This window comes from Populus nigra, chromosome 1 (genome assembly GCF_951802175.1).
Source record: "Populus nigra chromosome 1, ddPopNigr1.1, whole genome shotgun sequence".
NCBI lineage: Eukaryota > Viridiplantae > Streptophyta > Magnoliopsida > Malpighiales > Salicaceae > Populus > Populus nigra.
The window spans coordinates 26,122,985-26,139,397 of record NC_084852.1 but is presented as its reverse complement, the minus strand read 5'-3'; the positions used below and the strand labels follow the sequence as shown (position 1 = coordinate 26,139,397).

The 16,413-nt window shown below is 31.6% G+C and overlaps 2 protein-coding genes across 2 annotated transcripts; one reads left to right on the top strand and one right to left on the bottom strand.

Annotated features, from left to right (window-relative positions):
* Positions 1-346: 346 nt before the first annotated feature.
* Positions 347-1,903, top strand: LOC133695042 (uncharacterized). The gene has a single exon (XM_062116800.1). It carries the CDS (start codon positions 347-349, stop codon positions 1,901-1,903), a length of 1,557 nt encoding a protein of 518 aa, XP_061972784.1.
* An 8,962-nt stretch (positions 1,904-10,865) lies between these two features.
* On the bottom strand, positions 10,866-13,401 carry LOC133696218 (elongation factor 1-beta 1-like). Its single transcript, XM_062118373.1, has 5 exons — positions 13,039-13,401; positions 12,862-12,937; positions 12,104-12,218; positions 11,372-11,485; positions 10,866-11,279 (listed from the first exon to the last, which is right to left on the bottom strand). The coding sequence occupies exons 1-5, from the start codon at positions 13,239-13,241 to the stop codon at positions 11,116-11,118; spliced, it is 672 nt and encodes a 223-aa protein (XP_061974357.1). The 5' UTR covers positions 13,242-13,401; the 3' UTR covers positions 10,866-11,115.
* Positions 13,402-16,413: the final 3,012 nt, after the last annotated feature.

Sequence of the window (16,413 nt, the reverse complement as noted above, 5' to 3'; positions counted from 1 at the left end):
ATGGAAACTGAAGCGAAGAGTTGTAGTAGTGAGAGGTTACCAAAAAGGATTTCTCATTGAAGAATCAAAGGCAATGAATATTTATGTGAATCTAATAAATTCTGAATTAATGCCACCTAAAATTTGTGAGATATCTTCGCAAAATGGTTTCTTCTATCCAATCCAAGGCCTTATTTCTTTCTTCTTTCCCTGAATGTAGCATCTTATACGGCAAAATCTCTCTTATCTTTCCCTACTTATCTATCACTATACCGATTTTTCTTTAGCACCTTTTCCTAGAACCCTAGCTAGCTTGTGCTGCAGTCTTCTTTTTTCTTTTTCTTTTTTTCTTTTCTCCTTGTCTCCCATGGATGACCATGAACGAGAGCTTTTCCAAGGGGATCATTATCCTGCCAAGGTTGCTGCAGCTAAACCTGTTGCATCACAACCATTAGATCCCTTAGCTTCGAAATCGAAATTTTGTTTCAAGATAAAAATAGCTAACAGCAGTAAACCTAGCGGGGATGATCGTGAAGGTTCAGCTGCTGACCTACATGGACCTGGTTATCGGGTGTGTGAATATTGTGGTAAAGAATTTTCATCCGGGAAAGCGTGGGGAGGGCATAAGAGACACCATCTCAAGAACGATAAAGATCTCAAGAAAGCTCAAAAATTAGAGCTTACCAAGATCCAGCGTGAAAAGACGAAGAAGCATGAATTGAAATTGTCGAAGAGTAACGCTAGTAGATGTAATACCATCAAAGCTGGTGATGTGAGTGTGGCTAGTGGAGGAAAACCAACCTGTTGTTTGTGTGCTAAAGTTTTTCCTTCGATGAATTCTCTGTTTGGCCATATGAGATTCCATCCTGATAGAGGCTGGAAGGGGACTCAGCCGCCTTCATTTTCTGACAAACACAGTAGCTCCTCTAGTCTTTCTGAATCTGCAGCTGGATTAGAGGTTGATCAGATTGGTTTAGCTATGGAAAAAGGTTTAGATGATGGTGTTGATCTACTCGCATCCCTCTCAAGTTGGAACAAGAGGGATAAGCGAGGGCGGACCTTAGATCCAGTTGAGGCTGTGTGTGATCTGGACCCAGTTGTGGCTGCTTGTAATCTGATAGAACTATCTCGCGATGGTACTGGCCAATTAGAGAAGCAGAAGATTGAGGAAGTTCGACAAAGCAAGAAGCTAAAGATTAATGACGAATCAGCAACTTATAAATCTTTTCAACCAAAAAACAGCGGCAAACCAATGGATGATCAAAAGGCGGTAGCTTTCGACAGTGAAGGGGGAGTTTCGTGTTGGTTTAATGAAGAGAAAGGCAAGACGAAGAGGGACTCAGATGAACAGGATGATGAATCTCACAGTATGATCACCAAAAAGAAAAAGAAGAAGATGATGATGATGAACTGGATGTGCAAGTTGAATGATTCTGAAACTTCAAAAGGCACTGGATCATATAAGATTGGATGCCGCAGTTATGATAAAGCGTTTCCAACATTTCATGCTCCAGGAGGTCATGTACCACCAGGCCTTGCCAATGCAGATAGAGCTGAACTGTTGGATTATAACTCCATCATGGATGTGAAAGGCCATGTTCTTTCTTCCACGGAAGTTAAACAGTCAGAAGAAATTGAAGAGGAGGGCTCAGTCCCAATGGGGATTTCCTCGTTCCAATGTGATATATGCCATAAGACATTCCCCACCGGGCAGGCACTGGGAGGTCATAAGAGATGCCACTGGAAAGGGCCAGTTAAAGCTACTCCATCGCATGAAGTAGCTTTACTAGGAGAAGCAAGTCAAAATACTTCTAATACAGAATCATCTGGAGAAGCCAATCAAGCTGGAGAACCTACTCGGGCCAGTGCTTGTAGATTAAGCTTCGACCTGAACATGCCCTACATCATGGAGGATGGACAATAGATTTCTTTTGCCTTCAACTAGGTCTGATCATTGATCTACATTTGCACCTCCTTTGTAGTATTTGAATTTCCTTCCTTCCAGTTACTCGGGCCAGTGCTTGTAGATTAAGCTTTGACCTGAACATGCCCTACATCATGAAGGATGGGGAATAGGTTTCTTTTTTCTTCAACAAGGTCTGATCATTGAGCTACATTTGAACCTACTTTGTAGTTTTTGAATTTCCTTCCTCCTCTCCAGGTTCTCATGCATTTCCGTCGTCTTCAGGTTTTAATAAATTACCTTTAGTATATCACATATATATTGCTTGAATTTAAGCTATCTTCAACGACCTTTTTTTTTGGGTATAATGTCCTTTATTGTTTCCAGGCAGGCTATAACTATTTCTAATGTAAACCATTGCTGAACTTTGAATGAATCTGATGCAAGAAGGAAGCATATTGAGTCTTATAATGCTTAATTTCATGTTAATTTATCCAAATTATTGCTCAAAACTTGCTTGCTTCTCCTGATGATAAATGCATGTTGCTTTGTTTTTCTGGCGTATGAACAACTTAATTTACAAGTCTAACGTCTAAACTCCTAGCTTCTGAGCTGATCAGGTGAAGGGGATGATCTCAAATGTCTCGACGGTAAGAGTAAGGAAAAGAATAGATGAAGAAAAATCTAGCTAAGTTGTTCCTTTACCAAGAATTCCGTATGCCTCATGCGATCCATTTAACTGAAATTAAAGAAGGCTTTCATTTTGTACCATTTTCAATTCAATAATCCGCTCAACTTTCTTAGGTCCAAATTCTCTTGAGCATACAATCTTTTCACAAACAAGTGGTCTTCAGGTTTTCTCTCTTTGTTTTGTAATATAAAGTCCTGCTGGAAACATCATGACTTTTTTCTTGTTTTTGGATTGTTAAGCAGTAACATCATAACCTGAATCAACTTGAATATTCACCTTCTTTTCTTCCTCTTCTGCAGCTTTAGTATGCACTTGGATTGCATTCTAAGTGTTTTCAAATTGTGTTTTTACTAAAAAAAGTCAAGTTATTTTTGAATGATTTTAATGTAAACGACGTTAAAATCATTAAAAAAACACATAAATCTTTACAAAAACATCTGCACGGCATTACTAAACATATATTAATTAAACATTCCTAATGTTGCAGGGTTCTTTCCATGACAAAGGTATTTAGAACATGTATTGAAATACACACACACACACACACACAATCTTAAGAGGAAGACATGAGATTGGGAATTCCCTTAGGTGTTTTATCATATCGCAGCAATTTTCTCCTGATTTTTTGCAGTAGCATCGAGTACGTAGAACAATGGCTGCTGAAACTAGGTGATGGTAACATCATAAATCTAGTAAGATATGACATTGAAAACGAGGGCACTGTTTTTCATTAATCACAGAACTACAATAACACAACATTCTTAACAAGCAAGAGATGTGGATGTATTATCTTTACCATACATTCATGAGAGATGGAAACTGTAATCATAATGTCTTGAAGGTTGTATTATGAGGTCTGTTTGCTCATATAGTACTAGACTTCCAAGTAAAATACCTCTTTAAGATGATTATAAAAGGAACGGACATGCTTATCCTTCTCTCATAATCAGTTCTTGAGACGGATTGTATGATTTCTGCAATAAGCACAGTAGGATCAGGTCATAGAGTATATATTTATGTTGATCGAATTCGGATAGGGATGTGAAAACAAGAATATATTCAAGTGATCAACCTGTCAAGATCTTGAATTTTAGAATACAAAAACATAGTTATTTATATGTTTAACATACCCAAAATATTCATTTAGTCAAAATACGTTTTCTTATTATTAAGCTAAGCCCAAAATCCCCACTCCAAATAACAGTAGCTCATGACATGATTATATTATAAAAATCTGTATTTCACTGTAGACCGTGAGATGTAATTCATTTTGGATTTACGTAATGTCATTATTATTTTGCTCTTTTCTGTACAAAGTTTTTGCATGTTTGCGGGGCTAGAATGGTATTTCTCATGGGTTTTAAAGTCATTTGCAAATTTATTGGGACAATTTAATAATTTATATTGGTAGAATTATGCCCTTAAAAATAAAATTAAAAAAAGGGCTAAGAGAGATTCTGTACAATTTTCTTTTTTTTTTAATAAATAATACAATTACTTCATTGTCCTTAAAGTCAAGAAAATTAAAGGATGGGTCAAAGGATATTTTAGTATTTGTTTTATGGTTTTTTTGTTATACTCTATCCAAGGAAAATTAACATTTTTATAAACAAAAAAATATATTAATATTAATAAAGAAAACATTGTTGGCACGTCATGCGGTGACTAAAATTTCCCAATTATCGTGTCTTTGAAGTGTTCAGTAGAGGCGAAGCTTATAGGACAGCTCGTGTTACTCAAGTCATGGTGGTTTGATAGTGGTTGACTTTTTTTCTTTATTTATTTTCTCTTTTCGCTCCTTGAAATTCGTGTCAGATCAATCAAAAATCAGGGTTTTCCTCCTATTTATTTGTCTTTCAATTATGATTTTCTTTTTTTTTATTGGTCTTTCTTTGTTTTGGATTCTTTTTTAGATTTTTTTTTTCATCTCTTTCCATTTGATTTTATTTTATTTTTATATCAAATATGGTACTTATTTTCATTATTTTTGTTTTTTTTATCCTTTTCTTGGTTTGTTATTTTTTTCTTTTAATTTTAACCCTTAACATTTTATTTCATTTCTTCTTATTTTTTTAAATTAGGTCCTTATTTTTTTAATTGCTTTTTTTAAAATCTTTTTCTTAATTTGTTTTTCTTTTTCAATTAGTCTCTCAACATTTTATTTCATTTTTTTTAATCCAATTTTGGTCCTCGTACTTTTAATTGCTCTTTCTTATCCTTTATTTTATTTTATTTTTTAATTAAGTCCCTCATTATTTTATTTCATTAGTTTTTATATCAGATTTGGTTCTCATTGTTCTAATTACTATATTGTTTTCTTTTAATTTTTTATGGTTAAGAATTTTGCTCAAGATCTTTTTTGTCTTTTATGGGGTCATCTTGATCATGAAAAGTTGCTCACTACCAGAATTTTGCAATTTACAAACAGAATATTTCATCGGTTGTTAGACAATGATTCCATTAGCATAAGTTTTATCAACTAGATCATGAATAGTTACCGTTTGTCAGAAAACTTATTGTCGATGATTTATGTTCTGTTAGTTATTCCATCGGTAATATAATTACCAATGGATTTACAGACAAAAAACACATGCCAAACAAAATAAAGTGTAGGCATCATTCTGTCAGGATTTTCATTAGTGAATATAAAATATAATTGACAAAAAATCTGTTTGTAATTCCATTAGTGATTTATGTCTACATTACCGACAAATGAATTTTGTTGATGATTAAATAGTATTAGTGACATTTCTAGTAATTCTTTTCCAAATATTCATAATATACCGACAAACTTATTTTATTGATAAGCTTATTAGTAAGTTGTTTAAATATTTTTTTAAAATATAATAAACATAGTAGAAAAGAATTAAAATAAAAAATCATATATTTATTATAAAATTAAAAATTTATCAGTTTAAATATAATTCATATAGAATTGAAGGGCTGAAAGAAGAGGAGGAAACGAGTCTTCACCAAGACATGAGGGCAATGAGAGGGAGCATATATACCGTCCATATATGATTTGAACTCCATGTACAATCATTAGAGTCCGGTCTTCTCATAACTAAGTCTTGTTGTCTCAGTCGCCAGATGGGTCATCTAAGCTTCAACTTGTTGGTTTAAAATTGCCTAGAACTCCGAAGATTTAGTGCTCAGAATTGATTGCGAGCATCCAATGGTTGAAACACTTTAGGTCGTTCGCAACTCCTCTGTCATAATGTTTGAGATATCATAAACTTGATTTTTATCGGGTCCATTGGACGATCTTGCCTCCAACTACAAATCCGGATCGAGTTCTAGATGGGTCAAAAGATCATTCATATATCTCTCCTGCAATCGGGTGTTATATGTTTCTTGAAAAAAAAAGTTAGCAAATTAAAAAAATAATAATAACTTAAGAAAAGAAATTGTTGAAATCCAACATACCATGAACTTTTGAGCTCGACTGTCCATGAGTTGCCGCACCTCTTTCTAATGGTCATCATTTTGCATGTGAGTTTCTACAAAAAGCTTCATCGGTCTTGGTTTGCATCGAAGAACCGTAACCTGCAAAAGAAAACTATTGTTAGTTAAACATATTAATAATAAAACAACATTTTTCTTTTAAAAAAATAGATGTAATAAAGAAGAATATTATCATTTGTTTCACATGTGAAACAAACAGAATGCATGCGCTAGTGTGTATGGTAATGGTATCGTGAATCTCTCTATTTTGGTTTTCCGTATCAAACTGCAACCATTGCACAAAACGCTCAAATATCGCATGTTGAATGTATTATGTCCATATAGCCTCTAAGACGTGTACATGTCTAAAATCCCTCCAAACTGTCACGTCTCTCCAACCTAGAAGATCTCTTTCTTTGGCATATTTTTTAGCTTTTTTTTCACCTCATACCAAAATCACGCAACCTGTATGATATAAATGAATTATTGGTTAATAAATGAAAAATAAAATTTAAATAAAAAAAATATAATATTGAGTATTCAATCTTACCTCGTTGTATTATGATTCTCTCAAACCCTCCTGACAAAAACGTTGTCGGCCTTATCCCAGTAAAAGTTTCCTTGCACAATAAATTTATAAAATAATTAATTTATTAAAATGAATAAACTAGCCGAATTAACATGATAAAAAAAATAAAGTATATATTAACCTTGAACTTTCTGAACCATGCATCAATCATGGGTTTCCATTCAGGATTTTTAAAAACCTGACTACATTAAAACAATTGCACTTTCATCGATGATTTAATCATCAATGTTATTACGCTGGCAACCTCAACATTTATAAACCTGGAATTGCATTCGTTAATTGAAATTAATTTTTCAAAAATTATTAAATGTTCTTTATTTTTTAATAGTGCATGAAAGGAAAACAAAATTACATTGAGTGGTTGGGCTTCCATTGGATAATGTACTTCCCAGTAAATGGTTCCCTGTCCAAACAGACCCCCCATCAGCGTGGAGGCATCATACTCGACAAACCTATATTGAGAAAGGTTGTTTGTGCCTGAAGTACATGTTCATAATCAGTACGTAATGATTTATGGTCATCAAAAATGTTGCTAAGAGAACTAGCAGCGATCATATTTGTATGACACGCTAATGACAATCCTATTTAAAAAAAAATTTGGCATTACCTTTTCTATACAGGAGACTACTCAAATTTTGTTTACCTACAAATACACATCAATAATATGTTTTCACAAATTAGTTTATTTTATTTAGGACTTCTCCATGTTCCTATCAATTTCTAAATAAAAAAAAACATAAAAAATATGAGGAATGAAAAATTCTATTACTTCAATGTAAAATTAATTTAAATCAGTAAAGAGACCTATTTTTAGAGTATATCTCTTCAAAATTCAAACCAACCCTTTGCTCTTATATGCTCAAACCTAAATACTCAAATCACTTAGTAGATATTATTCCTAAGAAAACTCATATACTCACTAAATGCATCATCTTAATTGTATTCATTAACAAGTGACATAACATCTAAATTAATTTTTAAAATAAATTAGACTTAATAGAAAGCCTATTTTTATTAATGTTTAACATTTTCTCAATAAACACGCCACACAAATTCAATTTAATATTACATTTTCTCAAGAAACACACCTCACAAATTTGAAACTATGAAAAATATTTAATAGGCACATAAAATTTATTAATCAACATGCAATAACCTTAACAAAACAACATTAAATTAACCAAACCTCATAAAAGTAGAATATCCAAATAAGAAATCCAAACAATTAAGTCTCAAAACCCTAAGCCCAGTAATCATTGAAGCAAAAACATCAAAACCCAACACACAACAACCAACAAAACACTTGTTAATAATACAGATTTACAAGGTATCAAGAATCAAAACCCAAAACCCATTGGTACCATTTCAAACAAGAACCAACCAGAAACAACTTCTATCAAAATAATACAGTTTTGGTTTCAACAAATTAAAGGAAGAAAAATGAGATTTACCTAGATGAAGAGCTTGTTGGCTTAGATTGAAAAGGAAAAATCAATTAATTAACCACTTTAATAATAAAAAATAAAAAATAAAAGGAAGAAGAAGCAAGAGTTAGAGATTTTACTTGGCATAGAGTGAGAGAGGAAGAGAATGAGAGTGAAGAATAAGAGAAGAACTTGACAAAGAGATAAGAAATGAAGAAAACATAGAGAGAGAAGAAGAAATTACAGTAAGGAAGAGAACGAGAGAGGAAGAAGATGAACTTTTGTTATGAAGTTAAGAATTCTGGTTTTTTAATTGTGGTTTTTTTTTTTTACCGATAAAATTTCTGACTAACAATTAAAAAAATTAAACCTGAAATTTTATATAAACCCCTCCCAAATATCATCGATAGAATTTTAGTCCATCGATGATTACGTCTGTAATAGCTAGTGGTATGAGAGTGTAATTTTTTCCCAACTCTCTGGAATATACCAATGAACTTAATTCGTCGATGATACCGTTTGTATGTTTTAGTGGAATTGGAGTGTAAATTTTTTCCAACTTTCTAAATATACCGACGAACTTAATCTATCAGTGATTCCATCTGTATATTCTAGTGGCATTTGAGTGTTATTTTTTTCTCAACTCTCTAGAATATACCGACGAACTTAATCCATTGATGGTTCCATCTGTAAGTCTCAATGGCACTACATGTAATTTTATTCTAACTCTCTAGACTTTTTCTACGTATTTAGTCTGTCAGTAATTCCATCAATATAAAATATTTTTTGTGTCCAAATTATATCTGTATTTCTTATCTATCCATCCTACAAATACATTAAAATCACATCACAATATCATCAATTCTATGTATAATATTAATATCATAAAAAATATTACATTCCTTGTCATGTAATAATAAATTCATGTCATTGTGAAGGAACATCTAGAAATATTACAATAAAGTTAATTTCATTACATTTCATAATCAAAATTATCTACTTTTTTATCAATTTCATCATATTCATCTTCATCGCAATCTTCTACATTGATTTTGTCGTTGTCATCATTTTCATTGACTTTTGTATGTCCGCTGATTCTCAAAACATCATTTAACTCCTTAACATCAACATTGTACATTAGGTATTGTTGTGGATTACAATAGTGGAATCACGTTCTTGCACTTGAGGGAAAAAAAACCATTATAATTAGCCTATAGGGGTAGATTAGTATTTTCATAAAGTTCATTTTGTCATTCTTCAATTATTAAGAGGCATCTTTGTCTTTTCATAAACTTTTTATATAATGGATTTACTTTAGTACCTTTAAAAGCAATCTTTAACTTAACTACGACTAAGGGTATTTTTGGTTTTTAGCTTTTTTAGAACAATGCAATGACTCTATCACCCTTGAAAGGAAAATTCTCAAAACATCTTTGTAAGGGCCAATTCGTCATTTCATGATGGTTTTTTAGCAATAGATGTTTGGTCCTAGGGGTAATGTTGTCTTTTGACACATAAAAAACAAAAAGTTGCTAACATGTGTACAACACACATTAGCCACTCTGATGTCTTCGAACAACGTATGTGGATGACTGTGGTGGTGTAAAAAATTATCTTGCCATGTCACTGGATCTGTTTCGGTGTTCTCTTCCTTCTTAGGCATAACGTGTATGATGATAATGTTCGATTTGGTGACGGTTTGATATTCTTTTTTTCCTTTCATTTCTCTCATAGTCGATGTTGGCACTACCCATGAAAAAAAACACAGCAGCCCTTGAACTTTTTTTTTTCAGATTTAGTCCTTGTTTTATTTGAAAAAATCACTTTAAATTGAAAAGATTTTTAAATTTTATCCTCCTTAAGTTTTTCATCTCTCGAATTTGATCCCCATTTTTTTTTATCTTTTTTAAATGGCTTATAAATTTTATTTGTTTCTTATTATTTCATCCTCATTTTATTTCCTTGGCTCTTTCATCAAAGATTTTATAATTTTTTATTTTATCCTTCAAATTAAATTTATAATTTTTTCAATAGTAATAATCTTTATTTCAATTTGATCTTTCTTCTTTTGATTTTTTATTAGTTTCCTTTACCTTTTTATCAAAGTTTTTATAGTTTTTAATTTTATCTTTCAAATCAAGTTTATAATTTTTGTCGTAATAATAATAATAATAATAATAATGGTCATTACAATAGTTGAAAATTAACCAAAAAAATTCAATAAAGAACAACAAATAAAAAGACTCAAAATAACCCGAGTTATTTTATAAATCAGTGAAAAATTCAACGAACATCAAATAAATAAAAATAACAGAGCTTAATCTCCAATTTAATAAATGTTTAAAAAAGAAAATGAAAAATATATGCTTATAAAAAAGGAAGGAAAAAAAAAACAAGCCACCCCGAAAACTGGGTTAACCTCTAAAACTTGAACCCTTAAAATCCTAGACCAAGCTCAATACAAAAACTATGATCCCAACCAATTTAATATTGAAGAATTAAACATAAAAAGATAAAAAAAATTATCAAAGTAACAAAAAAAACAATAAAAAATTGAAGATCAAATTTAAATGGAAAAAAAAATTAAAGAGGATGAAATTGTAAATAATATCAATTTAAAAAATTATTTTAAACAAAATAAATAATAATTAAAAAAAATAAAAACCAAACTTAAAAGATTAAAAAATAGAAGGGATGAAATTTAAAAGGAATTTTAATTTTATGAATTGTTTTTAAAAATTATTTTAAATATTGAATGATAAAATAAAAATAATTAAAAATTAGCCAAGAAAAATTCAACTAAGAACAACAAATAAAAAATCCGAGAAAACCAAGTTAGTCAAGTCTTCAATTGAATAAATATTTTATAATAAGACAAGCAAAAACAGTTCATATGGAGGCATGCAGCCAAACACAGTAGAAGAGGAATTTAATTTTTTAAGTGATCGTCATCTCATATCTCACTGATCTAGAGAACAGAGGCACAAGATTACCAGGACACGATATTAAACGAAAAGGAAATGACTGACCAGCAAAACTTAATGCCAAAGATGGCTACACTACAACCAGTAGAATGTAAGCAGTCTTAGATTTTGTTGAAGGCAACAATATCACAGCTCTGAATATATTCGCTGCAAGGCTCGACTGTGAGACGCTCCTCAATGAGGGAATCCACTGATACAAGGTCATCGATGATGGTAAGCATGATCTGGAGCTTCTTGATTCCATAGCCAACTGGAACCAATTTCGCTTAACAAAACCAACACACACTGGTTAGTATCACACAATCAAGTCAAGTGTGATGCAATAAATAAATAAAACTCAGTCAAGTCAAATCATACATGCTCCCCAAAAGAGACCGGGCATCTCAATACTCCTAACTGCCTTCTCCAACGCCACCATGTCTGTCTCATCATCCCATGGCTTCACATCCAAGAGAACAGAAGATTTTCCACCTAAAGGTGGGGAAAAGTCAACAGAGCAGAATATAAAATGAAGTCATAAAAGGAGTTTTTTTTTTTAAAGTAGCACAGTAAGAAAAAAAAGCGGGGAAATAATACAATTGAAAACTTATTTAGCATAGTTTGCAAAGTGTTGCATATCTCATCTGCATCTGCTACTTTGCAGGTGTCATCTACACTTTTAAAAGATGTGGTAGAGGCCACTTTGTTAATAAAAATTAATAGCCATTTTAAATTTTGAATTTAAAAAATAATTAAATATCATTTTTATCAGAACTAAGGTAAAAATAATATTTATTTACTTTTTAAAGATAATATTTTAAAAATAAATAATATTATTGTGATAAAGATAATATTTATTTATTTATCTTTTTCTGTTTTATCCAAATCTATGTTAACCCAAAAAAAAATATTATCTTTATTAGAGATTTTAATAAAATTGCCTCTGCCAAAGAAGTCACCGATGACAACTGCAATCGTGAAACTTTAGAGTCGCAGTTGGCAATTGGCACCTGCAACTGTGTTATTTACCCAGATAAGTTTTCAACTGTGTTATACAAGAGCATGAACGAGGTTTCGGAGTGAAGTAGAAAGGGGACCAAGGACGCTTACTCTCTTTCTTCTTGGAGGATCCCTTTTTAGCTTTCTCCCTCTCCTCTGCTGCCTTCTTGTCCTCTTCAGTCTCATCACCAAAAAGATCCAAGTCGTCGTCGTCGTCACCAGCAGCCTGAAACAGAACAGGGAAAACTTCTGAGTTCAATGCAAGCTAGTCAAGAAGTGCCCCTAATATTTTTGCCATGTGACTTGCACCAATACAACCAAAGCACTGGACATTCCTAATTCGAAACTAAAGCACTGTACCGAATAGCAAATTCAGCGTGATTTGGAATCACCAGCAAATTATTCTTAGACCTATCACTTTGACCACAAAATAGTCATCTCTGGCATGTAATAAAACACTATAAAACATTAGTTTGAATTAAACAATAACGAACTATCATCACATCCTACCTCTAGCACACCAGCGAGAAACACAAGTCAAGCTTTAAATTTGAACTCATACGACAGCAGCAGCTATACTATCGCTGGTTCCAGTGCAGAAGTCTGCAACTTGCAACGTTAAATTTGCAAGTTAAAGCTGCCCTATCTGTGTGTTGCTGGGTAATAAGCTCATGGCCTTCTAAATCGATTACATTATTTTACTCCTAGTTGGCAATGGTTTTATATGCAGCAAAGCTAATCAAATCACACAGTGTATAAGCTACATACGCATGGCAAAAGATCCAAACTTTGAGATACCCAATTGAAAACAAAAACCAGAAATCAACATTCAGTTATCAAGCAAAAATTATGAAAAGAAAGAAAGGAACCTCCTTGGCAGGGGCAGCTTCAACGGGAGCAGCGGCAGCGGCACCAACTCTTACACCGGTGGCTTTTCCTGGGAAGCTATAAATCAAAAAACAAAACTCATAATTAATCAACAACCAAACCAAAACAAAATCACCCCAAGATGCGAAATTGAACTTTGAAAAGTGAAAAATTGTTACCTTGAAGCAAGCTGTGAAGAAACAGAGTCATACCACTTGCTAGCATTAGTGAAAGCATCACCAGGATTCTCCAAAACAGCACCGTAAACTTTGATGTCATCTTTGGAAATCTGATCTCCGGAGATATAAGATTTTCCGGCAAGATACTCGTCCAGGGATTTGAGGCCGGATTCTGTGTGGATATCTGAGAAAGTGACTGCCATTACTGAAGATGATGATGAGAAGGGTATGGATCTCTCTTTTTCAATTACTTGGAAGATGGGGTGACAAAGAGAGCGATAAACAGTGTGATTGAAAGAGAGAATTGTGTGGAGTGGTAGTGATAGTTTATAACAGTAAGAGAAACCCTAGATTAAATTATGGGATTTGGAATGATCGATTGATGGATATTCTTTTGTTCAAATGGGCTGGCTTTGTGTGGTGGACTTATTATGTTACTTTGGCCCATTTCCTCTCTTTGAAAAAATCAACAATGCATGTCTACAAAGAGGTCATATTGTCCATCTTACTATTTATCATTTATAAAACTAGATCTAGAAGATAATGGGTTCATCCAGTGTTTAGACTAGTCTCAATTAAAAAATAAAAACTTAATTGATTTATGATTTAATAAATCTTAACTTGTTTCGGTAAAAATTTAAATTTTTATATGTTGATATATTTTTTTAATCAAAACAATATTATTTTAATTTTTTTATAAAACAAATTGAAGGTCGACCTTAATCTCTATTTCATATCAGATTTTACAACTATAATGATTATAATTATATTGTGCAAAATATTAAAAACTTAATACTTTGTTTATTAAAATAAAAAATAATGTAATTAATATATTAAGATTGCATTTATGAAGATTCATGTTGAGAAGGATTCTTTTAAATATGTTCGGATATTATTAAAGAAAAAAACTAAAAAGCAAGGTGAATAATGTTCTCTAAGATACTTTCCATTATGGACAGGAACAATGAATTTACTACTTTACTTTAAAAAGAAAAATCCTTTTGGGATTGATAGAGCTGTTTTTATCACTCTTCGTTGACAAAGGCACTCTCTGAATCTTGGGCCTTAGGCTTTCTCTGACACCTTTCTTCCCCTATCTTTGTTGTACTTGCTTTGAGGGCTTCGTATAGCTAATTTTGGTGACTCAGGTCCAGAGTCACTCATAATAGAAGGCTCATGTTGCTCAGGTGCTTGTGCCCGCATATTTTTTTCTAGCATCCCGGAATCTGGTAATACTACATTTTTGTTTTTTAAAATCTATGATGATGCCTTATCGAAAATAAGGGCATGACTGTCTTTTTAATGGGGGTATTTTGGTATTTTTAAATTGTTCAAGGGCAAGATAGGTATTTACTTTAAAATTGCATAATAAATTATCATAAATACTTTAAGATTAATGCAGTGTTTGGTGTCATTGAAGGGTAGATTTGTATTTTTACTTACAAAGTGAACAGTAAAATAACTTATTTAACCTTTATACAAAATATTTTAGCTAGTTAGGAGGGGTGTTTTTGTCTTATCCTTTTTATTTTCACAATAAAAATGCCTCATTGTCTTCGGTTTTAGTTTTGTATGCCTTGGATATGAGGGTATTTTAGTTATTGTAATATTGGTTTTTTTATTGTTATTAGGTAAAGTGAGTGTTAGTTTTGTCTTTTAATAAATTTAAGGGATTTTAGACAAGATAATAATAATAATAATAATAAGAAAGTTGACGCATGCGTCAACGTATCAGCCACTCGACCTTCTTAGGATGGCTTATACAGTTGATTTTGGCAACCAAAAATACCATTTTGGAGCGTCATTAGATTTAACTTGGTGTCTTGTTCATATAGAAGTGACGTGTAGAAAATGGACCTCTAATTTGACTTCGATGACCATTTTTGTTTTTTTGTTTTTTTCCCTCTCTACCCTTTGAATCTTACACCTTGCCCTGTAATTTTTTAAATTGGCCTCTTAGCTTCTCTTTGTTTTTTATTTTGTCACTAATCTTTTTATTGATATTTATTTTATTTCAAATAACTTATGAAAATCCAAATTTTTTTCAATTTCATCCTTATTTTATTTTTTTTACTTCTCTTTATTTTTTATTTAGTTCTTGATCTTTTTGTTGATATTTCTTTTATTTGAAATAACTCGTGAGAATTGATTTTCTTTTTCAATTCCATCCTCGTTTGATTTTTAAAATTTGTCTTATTTAGTCCTTATTTTTTTCAATTGCTATTTATGTAATCTAAGATAATTTTATAGTGTGGCTTTTTTATAATTTCATGCTCGATTATTTTTTTTCCTATCAGATTTTGTTCTTATTCTTTGATTGTGTTTTGTTTTTGCTTCGCTAAATTGTTTTTTTAGTTTTGTGTTATTTTACACTCAATTACATCATTCAATATTAAGTTGATTTGGATTTGAGCTTCGTAGTTAACCCCATTTTGAAATTCCACATATTCTAATTTGAAAAATTAACTCAGCTTAAGAATGTTCGCTAGGGGTTGCCTTTTCTTTTATCATTATTTTAAGCTAATGTGTTTTCAAATGTTATCCTTTAATAGTTAGTTTATTGAAGATTTCTTTTATCACTCTTTTAAGCTAATGTGTTTTCAAATTTTATCTTTTGATAGTTAGTTTATTGAAGATTAAGCTCTGTCTTTTTATATATTTGCTACATCCTTTATTTTTTTTAATTAGTTGGGTTATCTAGGGTCTTTTTATGTTTTTTTCTTTATTATATATATTTTCTCAAAATATTTTTTTCTTTAATTAAATAAAATTGATTAATTGAATATAGATGGATACTCATTTCACTGTGTTTTGTTCAGTTTGCTTTTACAAAGCATTGCTCTAGCGAACCATACAGCTTTTTTTGATGTTGTCTTGCATCCTTTAGCAGTGGAGTTTGAACTAACTTAGCAAGCTCTTTTTGTTGTGGGCAATATCCATGGTCGAGTGGCAGTGGTTTTTCAGTGATCTTTTCTTTCTTTTCCTTACAAGTATGATATCGATGTCTTGTTTTTTTGTTTAGTATTGCCAGGTGTTTTTTTATGGTTCGTTTTCTATTGTTGTCTTCAATTTAAATCAGATTATTAAATTAACTGATCTTATTGGATATAGTCAAGTTAATGACTCGAGTATCAAGTTCTTCTTGCTTCTTTTAAAACATTATCAGCCTATGACATAATACGGGTTCTTAGTCTAGTAATATAAACTAAAAAAGTTGGTGCTTTTACTGTGCATCTTCTCACAAAACACAATTCATTTCAATCGTGTTTTTTTTGCTTTGGTCTTTTTTCCTAAATCTATATTTCTTTTCCTAACTTTATACTTCAATACTTAGGTTATTGAATATTAGACTTCATAATTTATTGTCGTTTGCGT